Here is a 17,699-nt window from a genome sequence, read left to right as displayed (position 1 = left end):
AGGTGAGGTTTTGTTTTCAGCAAATAGCTGAGGCTAATTTCTACAGGTGGAAAAAAAATTGAATATGGAAATTCATGAAAAGTGAACCATGATTAGGCAAGGGTTCACTGTATTTCAGTTGACTTAGTAACACTAGGAGAAAATGTTGTTTTAAACTTTAACCATCAAAAGGTGCCATATTTTACCAGACCAACCTATTCTAGTGTTTGGGATGTTATATTGACTCTATGGTGCCTCAGTAAACGTGAAATATGAATTCAAATTGTCCACACATTCCCGAGTTAAAGACGTTTTTCTGCCGAGAAGCCTGAAGTCAGGTCATTCGAATTTCTCGAGTTTATCTACATCACTTGGGAAGCTCTCTGCCTACATCTCCGCTGCCAAGCCAGCGCTGTCAAAATAACTAAAACACATCTGCTCACAAAGGGGGTCTTCTACACGGTGGAAAACAATCAGAGGATAGGGAGCAGTCTTAGCCAAATATGGACAAAGCAAATACAAAACTGGGTCAGAAGTACCTGTCAGAGGGGCCTTTTCTGGACACTCGTATGACAAAACCAACGTGCTTTTTGAAATGAAATTGATACTTTTATACTAAATCCATGTTAGAGAGTCACTCTATGGTGGTCTAAATAAGCAAAATATGGAACTTTTAAATGCTTAGCCATAACCCCATGTTATATCCAAGTGTATTTGATTGAATTGATTTGTTCTGTCCATAGATGGGGAGATATGGGATTAATATACGAGCATCCTCAGTTTCTTTCTAAGCCCTTAAAGCTTCGCTCCATCTGCTTGTCAGCAGGTGCTCTGCTTGAAAGTCAAATTGCACAAATCCGTGAACAAACAAAGACGCAAATCCTTGTCAAAACGGGCTTGCACAACAAAAACTAGCTTCTGCCTTATCCACATTTTCTTTTTCTGATCATGGTGAGTGTGAATAGTGTGAATAGTTTTATTTAAGATGACAGATACCATATTATATCCTTGGACAGGAAAGGAAACACGGAAGAGAATTATTGAGAGCAAGCGGTGAATAAAAAACAAGCACAGTTTTGACATGCAAAACCTTCGAACTCTATCAGCGCATAGTTTTGACATGCAAAACCTTAGAACTCTATCAGCACACAGGTATTAGCAGTAATGTTTTATTCAACAGCATTCTTAGCTGATTTCACATGTCATTCCCCAACTGCATATGCCGGACAGAACAGAGCACGCTCAAAAACAAGATTACAGAAAATGTAAATAATAAAAATGAGGCGCATGAGTATATTCGGTTAATCTGAGCTGCAGATTAATGCCATGATACCGTGTTAGACAGATCGTTGGGGGAGGGGAGGGGGACAACAGCAACTCACAAGCATCCATCCATCCATTTTCTGAGCCGCTTCTCCTCACTAGGGTCGCGGGCGCGCTGGAGCCTATCCCAGCTATCAGTTAAAAAATAAATAAATAAATAAATAAAAATTAAAATAAATATTTAAAAAAAAAAAAAAAAAGTAGTAACAGTTAAGCACGCACATAGTCTGTTTAGCTTAAGCCTGGTTTACTTTTTTTTTTGCAGTCTTCTAAATTTAAAAGGAACATATGGAAAATTTACCTTTCATTGCTTGCATACACACGATTTGATGTCTGGACTTTCTTCCCACCCATCAGGTGTGAAATTAAACAACCAAGTAAATCAGCGCACAAGTCCACACAGTTATTGGCAAGTGTAATTTGGCTCCACAAGGAAAAATAGAATCCCTGCTGTCTTTATAGGGGCTTGCGTATGCTTGCTCTTCGCAGCCATTTGTTAGATCCGGGGTGCTAACCCTGGCTCTGGCTCTAGTCGTCATGGTAACAAAATGTATACCCGCCATGGGCCCAGCAGCGTGTTGGGCAGGATGAGGGCTTGGCTCACTTGCATGAGGCAGGAACGCCCACTCAAACGGGCTGATTTTAGCAAAGTAAGAATTTGGGGTGTAACGTGTCCTTACATTCTTGACGCTTGTGATGAAATGACAAAAGCATGTCCCAGATATATGAAGACACCTTTCATAACCCAAATTTACATACCCAGTTAGCATTAGCTTTAACTAGCACAGGCCTACATGACCACAGTACGTTTTCTCATGCTCTGATTTTTTTATTTATTTTTACTCTTACTCAAGTTATTTTTTGGAGGACTACTTTTAACTTTTACCTGGGACATTATTGTCAAGTAACCGTACTCTTACTTGAGTACAATATTTGGCTACTCTATCCACCTCTGCTTGTAAGTGACTCTTTAGAAGTTTTAAATAAGTGCTGACATGATATAATCATCTTTTATCATAAAATGTAACTTTTTTTCAATTCTCTAACAGCTTTTGAGGGAAAGATATCAATAAAATGTAGTTCACCATAGGCTCTCAAACAACAAGTCAATATAACAAATCTAAACACCAAATTAGACACCATCAAGCTCCATTTGAACATGTTGCAACACATTACATTAGCACACAGGCACCCACAGACACACTTAGTACATGGGCTTGCTGCACTGCATATACCCACCATACAAAGACACGGCAGATGTGTAACAGATGCAGTGATGGGGGCAAAAGCTACAAATTGGGCCTAAAATGAAGACGAGACCACCTATACACAGAGAGAGACAGAATAGCCCTAGGCCAGCACTGACCTCAGCTAAAATTACCCCGCTGCTGCTTCGCGCTGCTGCACCAAACACCTATTCAGCACACTGGATTTTGTTGGTTCATAGTAATGTGTGATACAGAGTTTGACAAAGGTGATGCTCACACACATTGTGGAGCTTCTCATCTGAAGAAAAAAAAAATCTTGTAGCTTGTGGCAAACAGATTATAATGAATGTTCCGATGTTTAAAGTGAAGAACTCCAATGACTCCAAAAAATGTGTCCCTACAATCAACAAAGAATTTTACAACTTAGCCTATATGTACTGTATACAGTATCCTATGGCCAGCCATTTCTCTTATAACAACATGCAAGTAGCTGTTCATCAGGCAACATAAGTCACTTGGGATTGACAGTTCCAAATCCAGTAGGGCAGAAAACAAGACTTACCGACTTTGATTAAAAAAAAAAAACATTTAATACTATAATGCTTATGAAACTGTATAAAAGTTAGTGCTATGAAGAAATCGGTGGTGATTTGAGTTGAAAATTTTCGGATTTGAACGAAAACAAATCCAAGACTAACATTTAAAGACTAAGATGTTGCCCTCCTGTATTTACTTCCTTTGTTTTACAGCCGCCATTTTGACTGACTGAGCATGCTCATATGCGCAGTTGTACAGTTTACATTGCGGCAGGTGGCTGGGGGGGCGCGGTGCACACGATAACAATACACCCTGCAACCAGAGAGTCATCGGTTTGTTTCCCCGCTCGAGCATCGTTATGTCCCTGGGCAAGACACTTCACCTACACTGCCAACGTGTGAATGTGGTGGGATGTTTGGTGTTGGTCAGAGTTGCCGTCGGCGCAGAATGGGAGCCATGTTTCCGTCAGACTACACAAATAGCTTACCACCACCAGGTATGAGTGTAGAGGGAATTGTTAAGTGTATTTGCATGTCTAGAAAAGTGCAAAATAAGTACAACTTTGCAAGAGAAAATTATTATTATTATCGCAACTTCCAAGTCCTGTAGTTTATCATGAATCACAAATGCACGTAGCCATCTCCCCAGAGACGATAATCTCTGCGGAACAAGGAGCTGCATAGATGACATTGATGACAATGAATGGGAGAAAGTTGGGCAAGACATCGTGGCAGATGATAGCTAGCAGCTAGCCATCTCAGCCGGCGGGGATTTACACATTTTACGGCGGCGAGACTGGGTAAAACAGACCAAGGCTACGATACCACAAGGGATCCTGTTTAAAGTTAGCCATTTTAAACTAAAAAGAAGCATTTTGGCAACAGCTGCCAGGATGTAACCAAGGGGCTATCGATAGTTTTCTCATAATCAAATTGGATATTTCATTTGTAGGACATTGACGTCTTTATTTTAGAATGGTACAAGGAGTAATGATTCGATTGCGATTAGTTTCCCTATTTGTCTGTTCTTAAACTGCGTAATCACTACAAAGAGACGCAAATGTGTTTCTCAATGGTGAAATGAACACAGCAGTGGGTATCACTCTCTGCATATGACTACACTGCAGCTGTAAACACTTCACACGCAGACTTACAAACATACGCACCCATACTATCAGCAAACATGTTCAGTGCTGACCCGCTATTAGAGTATGCGTGTTTTATATTTCAGTTTCAGTTTAACTCATGTAGTGATCTCACCATTTCCTGCGGCTGCTTTGGATTTGAAGTATGTGTGCTTGTATGTAATTACATTTAGCCACAGTTCACACTGACCTCTTGCACTGACACCTAGAAGTCTGACCTCAGTAGCGTGTGTGTGTGTGTGTGTGTGCCAGCACTACACCCCCCAACTTGCACCCTATAATGTAGAGTGGAGGCGTGAAATGTGTTGTGATGTCTCCTCCATGGGAACCTGGTGTATGACTGGTGAGAAGACGCTGCCCCCCTTTGACCTGCCGAGGCTCATTGTCATGTGGTAGCACACACTGCCATACCAGTAATCAGTGTACACATATGGTGTATATGCAAGATCACACATGCAGGCACACGCACAGATTAAGAATTCATTCATGCATAATACTCTATACTATTTTACAAGACACCATGTTATACACGCATATACACACACATACAAGAGTTGTACCCTAGCAAAGATCATTATGGATGTAACGCAACTTCCCATAGCTAACAATGTGATGGATTTCTTTATAATGCAAACTAGTTTAGACTGCAGCGCCTCTCCAAATAGTGCACTCATTTATTTTCCTTACTTATTGCAATATTTGATTAATCAAAAACCGATTCTACACAATCATCAGAATTGTAAATAATCTAGTATGCCCTTTCCTAATGTTGGCTATGTATATGATGTATTGATTTTTGTTTTGTTTTTTCCTTTTACTTTGCTAAAATGATCTCATCAATAATCAATGTAATCGTTATTATCCAATTATTAGTGATCAGAAATGGTACCTGATTGATATTGTGTCAGTGTCTTACAGTAATGCAGTGTGAAAGGAAAATTGAAAGCTAACACCAGGTTCAGATAGATGATTTTTACTGAGGCAGATTGGATTAGGCATGTTTAAATCCACTTAAATCCTCTGTCAAAATGATAAGGCCTCTTTCTTTCTGTATTCCCCATCTAAAATATAGGTCATACATAGCTATACAGAGGAAGAGAGTTGCCATGTGTTCACAAATGTTTAGCGGCACTGCATTCACAACAAAGAAGGCACACACACATCCTCAAAAAGCCCCACAACCATCAACAGCACTTTGCCGTCTCCCTGGGCAACAAGAGAGGAATCTACCAAGAGGCATGTTGAAAATGGAGGAGAGGAGCTGGAGGAGAAAATGATCGAAAGTACAAAAGACATCCAAATCTTCAGCAAGTATCTCTGCAAGAGTTTTCAGATGCGGCAGTAGGAAGGGGTATTTCCTATAATAGTATTGCAACCATTAGGTATACATGTTATATCCAATCCAAGAGTTGAACCAAAACTTTCAGCCTTTAGCAAAATAAGAATGCTCTCCTTGAATCCATGGCAATGTAGGTGAGTTGAATTTAATGGGGGGGAGGGGGGGGGACACACAATGTAAAAAAACAGTTAATGTAGTGGTGTACTTTGTACTTTTTTGTCTAATTTGCAAAATATATTGTAGTGGTGCAAACAACAGTTCTACCTAAAATATTTATCTACGATATTCTTTAGGGTGCTAATTGCATGTTTAACTATTCAGTAGGTCAAGTGAAGTCAAGTTCAAAATTACTAAATCCCTAACTATAATAAACCAACAACAACAGAAAGAAGCAATTATGATACCAATTTGAGCAGGTATGTCCCAAACATTGATGTGTCCAACATGCTCACCCTGTAAGAGCAATCAATGGGAGGCATTGTATAGTCATTTCGAAAGTCAGTTCCATTTTTTAATTTGCCACCTGCACCATTCTCCAAAATTACTCTCCCCTTTCATTCACATGAGCTCTGCTTGACATCATCCTGTTCCTTTTGCTCTAAACTTATTCAATCATTTCCCTGACCCTCCTTTTTGCTGCGCCTTGCCACTGATATTAGGTTGCAGCGAGGGTGCAGAGTGGTGGCATCTGTTAGAAGTGCTGGCACAGCGCCAGCCACTAAGCATCGCTCTGTCAACCAGGCTCATGCTACTGGATTTATCCTTGACCAACCTATCAGCTGATGCTCATTCTGGGCATCGTCTCTCTTCACCCTTTGGCATGGCTTTATTGCCCACATGAAATTCAAAAATGGTGGGTGTTACAATGTTGAAGGACTGTCTTATCTTTTTAGAGAGAAGAAAGAAGTTGCCATACATTCCACGCAGGGAACAGAAGTAAGAGAGCAAAAGTCTCAAGTGGGAGCAACTACAGTCCACATTTATAAGGATGCAGTATTCAGAACAGACTGGTAGTCCATAGGTGAAATGTAAATACAGAGCAGAAGACATTGAGAACGCAAAAAGAGGAGCACAAAAGAAAGAGAACCCCACGTGAAAAAACATTTGTTGTAATTTGTTTCATCAGTACAGTTTCAGTCAATATCTTCAAGCAACTCTATCGACCAAAGTAATCACTCCTATCGGACTCATTATAAATATAACAGCGCTTCCTTTCAGCTATCGTCCACAAGATGCCGAATAATCCCAATCAGTCTCTGCAATCAATGAGGCAACTGTGAAAATGTCACAGCAATCATATAGGAAAGTCCTACGACATTCAGGGACAAAGATCACCGTGTGCAAGATGAGAGAACAGTCGTGGTGGTGCCGAAGGACAAGTGATGAATCAATTGGCCACTAATATAACCATTCAAGCCATTAGTGCCATGACAAATTCATAAGAGATAATTGCTCGTCTGGTTGTCCCTGTAATTTCCTAAAAGGCATTCAGAAGCAGTACGAGGGAAAAATTATGTGCTTTGGTCTCTTTTACCACTTTTCCTTGAGGATCATAATGCTACATTTGACTGAATGATGACAATGATATGGGTTTCTGTATTTTACACTCCGATTATTGTCAGTCAACACATGGAAGCAGAAGTGAGCTTGAGAACAAAAAGCAGCCAGTTTCAATTCATCCACATCTATAAGCAGTAATATTGGCATTCACCAGACTGATGTCATTACTTTATTTGTATCCTTAATCCTATTCTACGACTTCAGACCATTATGTACTGTGGTTGTGTGAATAATATTGGTGACAACAGTCCCGCATAGCAGCTGCAAGATATATGTAGTAATATATAGTTGTCCTGATGTGACCTAGAAGGGTCAAAACCTAAAATTGGACAGGGGGAAATATAGTAAGAATTAAGCAAATTCCTGAGGCCATGTGACCCTTGTCTTAGGTTTTGCAAGTCCTGCACATTGATGTCTGCGCAGATTCCAATGGGGCCCAGCAAGAAAAGTAGCTTATTCTCTGCATAACTTATTCAACATCTGCAAGGTACCACTTAATATCCATGAGCAGTGTGTTTAATCCTAGAAAATCCTTGTATGAAGTATGGGGAAATCTCATTTGTAATTGTTGGAAGACCTGGTCCGGACAATAATGAATGTTCACAATAGTCACAGCAGACAATGACACGAGTATATTTTTTTGCACCACGCAGTGCACAAGACGACTTACGACAGTTCTCCTCGTCGCTGTTGTCCGAGCAGTCATCGTCATCGTCACATCTCCAAAGGGTTGGGATGCACCTTCCATTGCTGCACTTAAACTGCCCAGTTTCACACTGCGATTCTGTGCGAATCCCTGTGTTGTAATAAAACAAAGAGTCCTCATGTCTTCTTATTTGCACGCAGAATGCTTAGCACTTTGTCAATGACATTTAAATGGGTCATTTTATATAATCATGTTAGCAGTTGGTATGGTTTATTTTAATGGAAAAATGTATTGACAAGAACATCTTTTTTTTGTCAGGAATTTAACGTGTAGTTTCAGTTCTATTGAAATACTTTGCAATGTTTGGCCGAAAGTTTCAGTTTATTTTTGATTTACTCTGTGTCACATCTCTAATCCACTGTATTTCAGAGGTTTTCTTGAACTGCATGAATATTTCTGACTGGTTTGCCTTTTTGTTTTGTTCAGTTGTGTCAGTGGACTACTACTGGCAGCACATGGGCTGATGAACACCCGTTTGGAAGCCTTATTTTGGCAGATTCTACGAGACGCTTCGTGCCTTTACAATAAGACAAAACATATTTTAGCCTATAGTGACACACATCCTTAGCAGACTGCATGTTTCACACGTGCAGGCTAGATCTACTCGCCCCCCACCCCACCCCAGCACATTGTCACCTCCTGTCACCACTGTGCGTCCCTTTCATTCGCGTGTGATGCCAAAAGTCTTCCTAAACACGAGATTGATACGATCCTGGTAGTCTTGCGGCGCTTGATACCACACAACCCGCAGCTCCTCGCTCCCGTTCAGGCAAACCGTCTTACCTTTCGCGCGATGGAGCTCCATAATCAGCAAATGAAACAGTACGAGCTTGCCGACTTCTTTCCACATCTTTAAGTCCGCGGGTTGCGCTCATGCAATAGAAACCCCGCCGAGTGACCCCCGCAGATGTCGATGTGTCTGATGTTCCTCAGCCCGTGTAAACGCGTGTGAACCGCTCGGCTGCTTTCCCTGCCTCTGCCTCGGCTGCCGTTTGAATCCGTGACGTTTATGGGCGGGATAGCTGAGGCTGAGGGTGGTGTGCAGTAATTGGCACTTGGTTATTATGAAAATAAACCCCCCCCCAAAAAAAAACCAGCTCGGGAAGTCATACCTGCTGGCACTGCTGAGTCACGATGGGAAGGGCGCATCCCGGAATCTTATTCAAACAGTCGCCGATCACTGACTTTGGTGCGTCTGGCTCTACTCCAGGGTTCGACCTGCTCAAAGTTGCATGTGACAAGATTAGGTCAAGTAGACTGACTACCGGGTATGTTTCTCAAAAATCATTATACTGCAAGTATGTCAACCAGTGGTGTTATTTTATTGGAACAATGGTAGAGTAACCTACATACCACATCATTGAAGAAGTTGTCTCTTGCTACATTTTGTTTTTTATTCTACAAACCGCACTACCAATGATGTTGGGACGTTGTGGAAAACAAATAAAAACGCAATACAATGATTTGCAAATCCTTTTCAACCTATATTCAACTGAATACACTACAAAGTCAAGTTATTTAATATTCAAAGTTCAAAATGATGAACATTGTTTTTTGCTAAAAGTCTCTCATTTCGAATTTAATTGCTGCGACACGTTCCCAAAAAGCTGGCACAGGGCAACAACAGACTGATAATACTTCCACAGGTAACAATAACCCTTAACAATAGCATATTTTACCAAACCAACTTTTTCTAGTATTTGGGATGTAATATTGCCTATGGTGCCTCAGTAAACATGTGAAATATACATTAAAATCGTCCACGCATCTCTGAGTGCCAGAAACAGGTCATTACAATTTTATCTATTTTATCTATCTCTAGTTTATCTACATCACTACCGAATATCTCTGCCTACCACTCCTGCTCCGAGCCAGCGTTGTCAACATAACAAACACCGCGCTCTCACAAGTTGGTCTTCTTCACGGAGGCAACCAATCAGAGGAAAGGCAAATATGGACAACGAGGTTACAAAACTGTGTCAAACAGAAGTAGCTGTCAGAGGGGCCTTTTCTGGACGCTTGTATGACAAAACCAGTGTTTTTTTATTTTATTATTATTATTTTTTTATTATTAAATCGACACTTTAATACTAGGTCCATGTTAGAGAGTAACTATGGACCTCTAAATAGCCAAAATATGGGACCTTTAAAGGGAAACCGGTAAATGTCATGATTGGGTATAAAAAGGGCATCCCTGAAAAGCTCAGTTGTTCACAAGCAAGGATGAGGTGACGTTCACCTATTTCTGAACAACTGCATGAGTAAATAGTCCAACAGCTGAAGAATGTTTCTCAAAGTACAATCATCATCAAAAGATTCAGAGAACCTGGAGAAATCTCTCTTAGCGGCAAGGTCGAAAACCAACATTGAATGCCCTTGACCTTCGATCCCTCAGGCGGCGCTCCATTAAAATCCGCCATCATTGTGTAAAGGATATTGCCACATGGGCTCAGGAGCACTTTAGAAAACAACTGTCAGTTAACACAGTTCATCGCTACATCTACAAATGCAAGTTAAAACCTTACCGTAAAACGCAAAGGCCAGATATCAACAACACCCAGGAACACTGTCGGCTTCTCGGGGGCCCAAGCTCATCTGAGATGGAGTCACGCAAAGTGGAAAATTGCACTGTGGTCTGACGAGTCCACATTTCAATTGATTTTGGAAATCAGGGACATGTCCTGCAGGTCAAAGAGGAAACGGGCCATCTGGATTGTCGCAACACCAAGTATGATATGTTTGGGAGTAATGAAATGAAAATGTTCTATTTTAAATTGTGTGACATGTCATCTTATAAATGCAAGGCAATGTTAAAAACTATTAGTATTTGACTTTTTGGTAAGCCTATGTAAATCGTTGCTGGGGGGGGCGCCATAACAAATCTCACCTAGGGCGCCTCATTGGCTACCTGACCATACCCTGTCCCAGCTTTTTTGGAATGTGTTGCAGGTATCAAAATGAATGAATATTGTAGTCCATTTTTATTTACATTTTACACAACATCCCAACTTCATTGGAATTCGGATTTCTAATTTATCTTGCAAGAATTGTAGAAAAAATAGAGTGGTTTACTCGTAAACAAGTTACTAAAATTAACGTATCAGGATGAAATTCTTATAAAATTATAAATTCTTACATATTCTTTAAGAGTGCATGTACTATACTACTACTGTTCATACATGCACTTTTCACCAGGCAGAGTATACGTACGAAACTCTTCCCAAATTGGAACTTTGGATCCTCCTCGGGCACAATCTAAATTGCAATGAAATGAAAGCCCACGCAGGCACAGAAAGAATATGCAAACTCCGCACACTTAGGCCTGATTTGAACCAGGGACCTCAGAACACTGAGGCAGATGTGTTGCCCAATTGACCTCTGTGCCGTCGCTTAATATGGACTTAATAGTCCATTGACAAAATTGGTATTTGCCTGGTTTTCTGTAAAGCAACTTTCACACTGCACTTGGTTTTTGTGGTGTTCATTATAGGGCAGGGCACTGGACAGCAAAGGATAAAGACGGCCAGGCGCAAGTGTGTCCATATTTGGGACTGGTTGCTATGCTGCCGAACAGGTCGTAGCCTTTTGCCACTGGTTTAGATGTAAAGTAGTACGATAGTTACAACAGAAAGCCCTGGGTTTACCTATAATTACTTGGGGAATAGGGGTGCGAACCACAGCAGAACAATAGTTACACAGTCTAGATATTTGAAGACAAGTAATGTTACAGCAGTCAAATCGTGTTCTTATTGGTGGATGTAGGGGGACACCCAGTGAGGACATGCAACAACTAACCAATTGAACTATATGATAGAGGACAGAAAAGGGGAGGATGTGGGCTGTAAGCAGCCATCCCCACCCTACAGCTCCTCCCTCTCCCCTCCACTGACCATCCCCCAGCAACCAGAACAGGGCACTGAAGGCGGGCCAAGACACGGGGTGCTGACACCCTACCGTAGGCCCCAAGTCAGCCGGAGACCCCACACAGCCCGAGCGAGAGAGGGGCGGTGACCACGGCGGAGCGCCCTGAGGAGAGGGAAGAGGAGGACACAGGCCCGGGGTGTAGCAGCACGGCCTCCAGCCCTCCACGCTTCGACCAGGACGAGGCACCCTGAGTGGGGCCAGCAGGCACCTCCCCGGCACCCAGGGACCGAGAGCAGCCCTGGGAGGGCAACATGGACACAACCAGGCCCAAGAGGAGGGGGGCAGCATCTCAGATCCAGAAGGATAGGGGTTCAAGTGCATGCAAGTGACCCTATGGCGTGCACAGGGGTCTAAAATGAAAAGATACGATTTGGTCATATTACATTTTAGTGAAAGGGGACCGGTTTTTCTTAAAGTGAGCTCCGATTAAAATGACAAATACATTTATTTTTACAACTGCTGAAATACAGTGGTGTATATTTATAATTTATTCCTATAAGTTAAAAAAATGACCGAAGGCGGAGGGAGGCTACCGTCACATCCACTGAGGTGAACCCCAACATCGAGGCAACAAGCAGGGGGCAATGAATATGCCCACACCTGCTCAGCGCCTCTCACTGGAGGCAACTCCAGATTTCCCCCTTTAATTATAACCACCTGCTCTTTCAAAAACATTCTATGTCCTGGCAGAATAATTGCACCTTTTTCATTTTAAGATTATTATTATTATTTTTTTAACTTTAAAGTCTAGGAATAGCGAGTTTGTGTGGTTTGACATTATGGACTATTTACAAGATTTATTTTTTATTTTTTTTAACAGTATAAACAGGTTGTAATGAATTCTTGCATCTCCCCAGACCGCTGAACAATAATTTAAATATGGTAACACGAGAGAACTGTACAGAATGTGAAGTGATTTCTGTCACGTATGTGGTTAGGGCGAAGGCGAGGAACGCAAGGCAAGAACATGATGGACCCAATTGCAGGGAAGCAGGGAAGCAAGGCAGGAGTGCAGGAGTCTCAAAATAATAATATCTAATCTTCAAAAAAGGAAAACAAGGATATTGGATAAAGCAAAACTGAACGAAGTCCCACAACAGATAACAAACAAACCAAAGTAACAAAGAAACCCTTGAATATCTAAAACTGGAACAAACTATGACCTGTGAGTAAGACGTGGAATAGATGGGGAAAATGACACCGGACAATGACATACCACAATGATAAAGACAACTGACGACTATGACATGGCAAAGACGTGACAACGACAAGAACTGAAAGAAACCAGGGAACGAAATACAAACAAATTGACGAGACAACGAGGAACACCTGGACAAGACACGACTGGCTGGAGAGAGCTGATTGGTCGACACAAAGTAGACGAGAATAGGTGGACACGACAACCTAATGAGCACACGACAAACATGGAACAAAACTAAACACAACCCAAACCAAACCAAAACACAGACCATGACAATTTCAGGTTGAAAACAATTATTTAACAAGGTAACTTATGTAATGTAATTAACAAACTCATGTAACACATTGTTTATGTGTTGGGGATCATCACTGACTTTCTCCCAACACACACATTGGGAGTGGGTGTTTGTCACTGCCGGTTCAAGCTTGTCTGCTTTATCTGCCTGTGATATCAAAAAAAGTTAATGTCGGGATCTAGGTTAGACATGACCGGCATGAATCTTCTCTGTAAATGTTTTCGTTACTGAATGATTTGGTATTTTAAATAAAAAATAAATTACGGTGACCTTGGTGTATTTTTCACAGTATGAAATCCCTGCAAAGATATTAGCAACGTTAACAATTGAATTCCTCAGTCCAACCATATAAGAATTAATCACATCCCTCCTAGTAGCCTCTGTTCTTTAACGTGATATTGTGGACGAAGATGGGCATCTCGACTGAATAACATAATTGTCTTTTCAGTCCCATGACCTCAAGTAGAAGACATTTCTTTTCTTTTCTTTGTCTTTGTCTTATCAGGTCATGTCTCACTAATTGGATTTCTCACATGCTGAGCAGTTTTGTAGTTAGTTCATCTTTGAAGAAAAAAACTGAAGACGAATGTCGACTGACATTATTTTTGGGGGAAACTTTAAGTGACAGAGCATATACATTTATAACTGCCAAGATACCTGCAGGCAGCAAATCACTCTTATTTAGTATGTGATCGAAATTAAATCTGTACTGCAACACTAAGCAGTTTCAGGCAGTTTGGGTTTGCAGCAGCTCAGCTGTAGCTCAACATGGCTCGTCTTTTAGAAATTACTTCATCACGTGAATAATGAATGTTACTACTGGACAAATGTGCATTTAACGCCACAATCATAATTAATAAAAATAGTGTGTGAGTGCATTTTAAAACGGTTTACACAACAATTAAAATATTTTGCTATATTTAAGTGTTAGGGCAGGGGCGTTAGAAATAGAAATAGATAAGAGGACTTTGGGGAAAAAAAATGCTGCTATAATCATCCACAATATGGAAATGATAACATTTCAATCCAGTGAATGTTTATTCTGTAGGATCAACCAGAAACAATATGTACACAGCTGGTATTGGTCTACATCCTCTCAGTTTTGAGTTGAGTGCAATATGATTCATGCAGGCAAAAGTACCACACATGTATACTGTGTCGTCTCTCATCCATCAAGCCCAGAGGAATACACCATTTGCGCTGCACCTTCAGTGCTGCCCTGCAGTAGCAATGAGCTCCAAATAAGAAGGTGAACTAGAGCAGAAGAGCGAGTTCGCTGTGCAGACCCAGTGGACAACTGCCAAATGTTGAAAGAAGTCTACAGGTTTCTTGTTCAAGGATTAAAATGTTGTACATTATTATACATCAAATATTTGTCTTTTGCAGCTCGAGAATCTGAATTCAACCCAGCACTAGATAATCACAATAACATTAGCAACTGTCGGGGAAATGTTCTTCTATAAAATACTTCTGAATTGGCTCCTGCCTGGATTCAAATCTCTGAATTTCCAGATCACTGCATTCAGTAGCTGAGGCTCATGGGCATCAGTATTGAGAGCACATCTGCTACCCAAAAACTACTGTTCGCATTTTGTGAGGATATATGTCAAACCATACAATTTATTGTGGTATTTTTGTCCCTTTTGCAGACTAAAGTAATACATTTTCACAGTAACGTTTAGCTTTGACCTTTGGGATACAAAATAGCCATAACCATCTTGTGAATGCATGTGACTTCCTGTGTCATTACTGTGACCTTTACCCATGACCATTCAGTTGTATCAATCATACCATCATTTCATCGAAGTAGATGTTTGAACTCATGTTAAACAATAGCAATGATGAGTAACCTTTGTATAACTGACGATAAACAACTAAGAAAGGTAATCTGAAATAACTGGTATCTTGCTAACAGTGAAGTGAGAGCAGTAAGATTGCAGTTGCAAAATGTCACCGTGTTTCCACACTCAACTGTTTCTGATTTTTATCCCTTGAGGTCGGTGATGAAATTGTGTTCATCGGTCAGCCCTGCATATTGCATTCATCTTGGCTACAGGACAGTGAGCAACTCAGACTGATACCTTCAGACCTTTAAGTGATTACTTTTCCTTTCTGTCTCTTTATCTGCCCCTGTTTGTCTCAGTTCTTCTCTTACTCTTTCTTGCTCATCTGCTCCATCCACCCCCAGTCTCTCCTCTCGCTCCCTCTCAGGCTTGTGACTTACTGTGTAATGTTGTTGGAAAAAAGCAACACATCTGGTGGTCAGCAAATTATCTATATTTCCTGCAGAGTGTTCCTCAATGTAAATAGTGTATTGGCACAGTGCTTGTGTGTGTGTGTGTATGTGTGTGTGTGTGGCGTGTTCACAGCTCTGCCTTTACAGCTTGTGACCCAAAAACCATGATTGCTGGTCAGGTGCCTGCTGCAGGGTAAAATTAAATGTGGAACTCATGATCAACATTTCAACAATAAAAGACACGCTAATTATTATGCTACATTTTATTTTCTATTCTAATTCAGTGTTTCTCAAAGTGTGGTTCGAGTACCACGAGTGATATGCGGGCTCTCTCGAGTGATACGTGAAAGAATCAATTAATTAAATGCTCAAACTGTGCAGAATGTTACAGTATCTTAAACTCTATCTTTTTAATCCCGTACAGTACATTTGTTAAGTACGGTTCAGTTTAATACATTTGCATTTAATATTTTAGAACGTTTTTTTTTCAAAAATTTAGTTACACTTTTAACTTTTGTCTAATCCATTTTAATTGAATCGTGATTTAAGTAGTTTTTTTTCCCTATTTAAGCACAGTACTGTTCAAACTGTGCATAATATTACAATGGTTTGCAGTACTCTTGAATAAACGGTAGGAATACAACTGAACTTCCGCCTCGTTTTTAAACACTTAACTACTATCTTTCAGTATTTTAATGTTGGTCATTATGGTCGTATTTTTTAAGTGGTACTTGGTGTAAAAGGTTTGAGAACCACTGTTGTAACTCATTCATTAATTGAGTCTTGCATCACTCTGAGTAAATACATACCATGTCAGAGTGCATTTATTGAACATGCTTGATCGGTACTTACCTTTCAAAACATTAGCTCCAACTTGCTATGGAAAATCATGGTGTTTTTTTTTTTTTTTAGCACTAAAAACAGACTTGTATAAAGTACCAGAAAGTAATACTGGACTTAAGTAAAAGTACAAATATCTTTGTTGTAGAACTTTAAGTCACCTTGTAAAATATTACCTGAGTAAAAATCTTTGACATTTGCCATACAGTACTTGTGTATATAAAGTACTGGTAATTTTCTGACCTTACAGTAGTACACAAAACCCTTTTGTCTGGACTAAATTCTCAGTGTCCTGAACCCAATTATTGAACTGGTCTCCCTTGTGGTAGATTTTCCGTACTGCTTATCCTCACTAGGGTCGCGGGCATGCTGGAGTATATCCCAGCTATCTTCGGGCGAGAGGCGGGGTACACCCTGAACCGGTCGCCAGCCAATCGCAGGGCAGCTATAAACAAACAACCATTCACACTTACATTCAACCCTATGGGCAATTTATATTTTTCAGTTAACCTACCATAAATGTTTTTGGGATGTGGGAGAAAACCGGAGTACCTGGAGAAAACCCACGCAGGCACGAGGAGAACATGCAAACTCCACACAGGCTGTGAGGCAGATGTGGTAACCAATCGCACACCGTGCCACCGCTTTTCACCTAGTAAAACACAAATTGCGAACATATTTTCACCTACTAAAATATGTTTGCACTCTGATGCACTTGTGTTGCATAATGGTAAGCACAGATAGCAAAAATGAAACTCAACTGAAGCTCAGGTGTCTCAACATAAATACAGCAAACCAAAATGTATCACAGTTGTGACTAATGATATAATATAAGCCAGTTCAGTGAGAACTGGCTTATATTATATCATTTTACTATGAATAGAAAGAATCAGAAAGACGGAGGCAGAGTAAGAGTAAGCGGTGGTCCAGGAGGAATAGGAGAGAGAGGAGGTTTAAGAGAAAGACCAATTACATATTTCAGTTAAAATATGGACAACGTGTGTCGACCATGTTCTTGCCCACGCTTTGACAATGAGGAAAGCGGAAATGCAGCAAGGACAGCCTCGCCAAAGATTTACTGTGTCCACTAAAGTCAGAAGATTCAGAGACGTGAACAAGTAATCGATATTTTCATTTCATGTTTACAGTATGACTCTATACAGTGCTGTACAAAAAAAATGTGTTTCAATACATAAATTTTCCATTATACTTGGAGGCCTCGTAATTATATGTATATATATTACTACAATTGCTAAACATGATTTTTGTTTTTTTGTATTTAAGGTTTTGAGGGAATGGGTGGAGGTTTCAAGAAATGCGTTTAGCAATTGTGAAAAACTGTAAATGTACACATCTTAAACATTATTGGTATTGTAACGAAAGTATTTTAAAAAGTGAGTGTTTTGA

General features: G+C 40.4%; 1 protein-coding gene across 4 annotated transcripts in view; it reads right to left on the bottom strand.

The window, feature by feature from the left end:
• Positions 1 to 8,761, bottom strand: part of lrp8 (low density lipoprotein receptor-related protein 8, apolipoprotein e receptor) — a 160,206-nt gene extending 151,445 nt beyond the window's left edge. For all 4 annotated transcript variants that reach the window (XM_061683235.1, XM_061683236.1, XM_061683233.1 and 1 more), the window contains exons 1-2: positions 8,580 to 8,761; positions 7,761 to 7,886 (exon numbers count right to left, since the gene is read on the bottom strand). In XM_061683235.1, the coding sequence (XP_061539219.1) occupies positions 7,761 to 7,886; positions 8,580 to 8,646 (193 nt within the window). In that variant the 5' untranslated portion in view covers positions 8,647 to 8,761. The remainder of the gene's footprint in view (positions 1 to 7,760; positions 7,887 to 8,579) is intronic.
• Positions 8,762 to 17,699: the final 8,938 nt, after the last annotated feature.

This window comes from Phycodurus eques, chromosome 8, assembly GCF_024500275.1.
Source record: "Phycodurus eques isolate BA_2022a chromosome 8, UOR_Pequ_1.1, whole genome shotgun sequence".
Classification (NCBI taxonomy): domain Eukaryota; kingdom Metazoa; phylum Chordata; class Actinopteri; order Syngnathiformes; family Syngnathidae; genus Phycodurus; species Phycodurus eques.
Note: the sequence above shows the minus strand (reverse complement) of the source record. Positions and strands in the feature narration are given on the sequence as shown.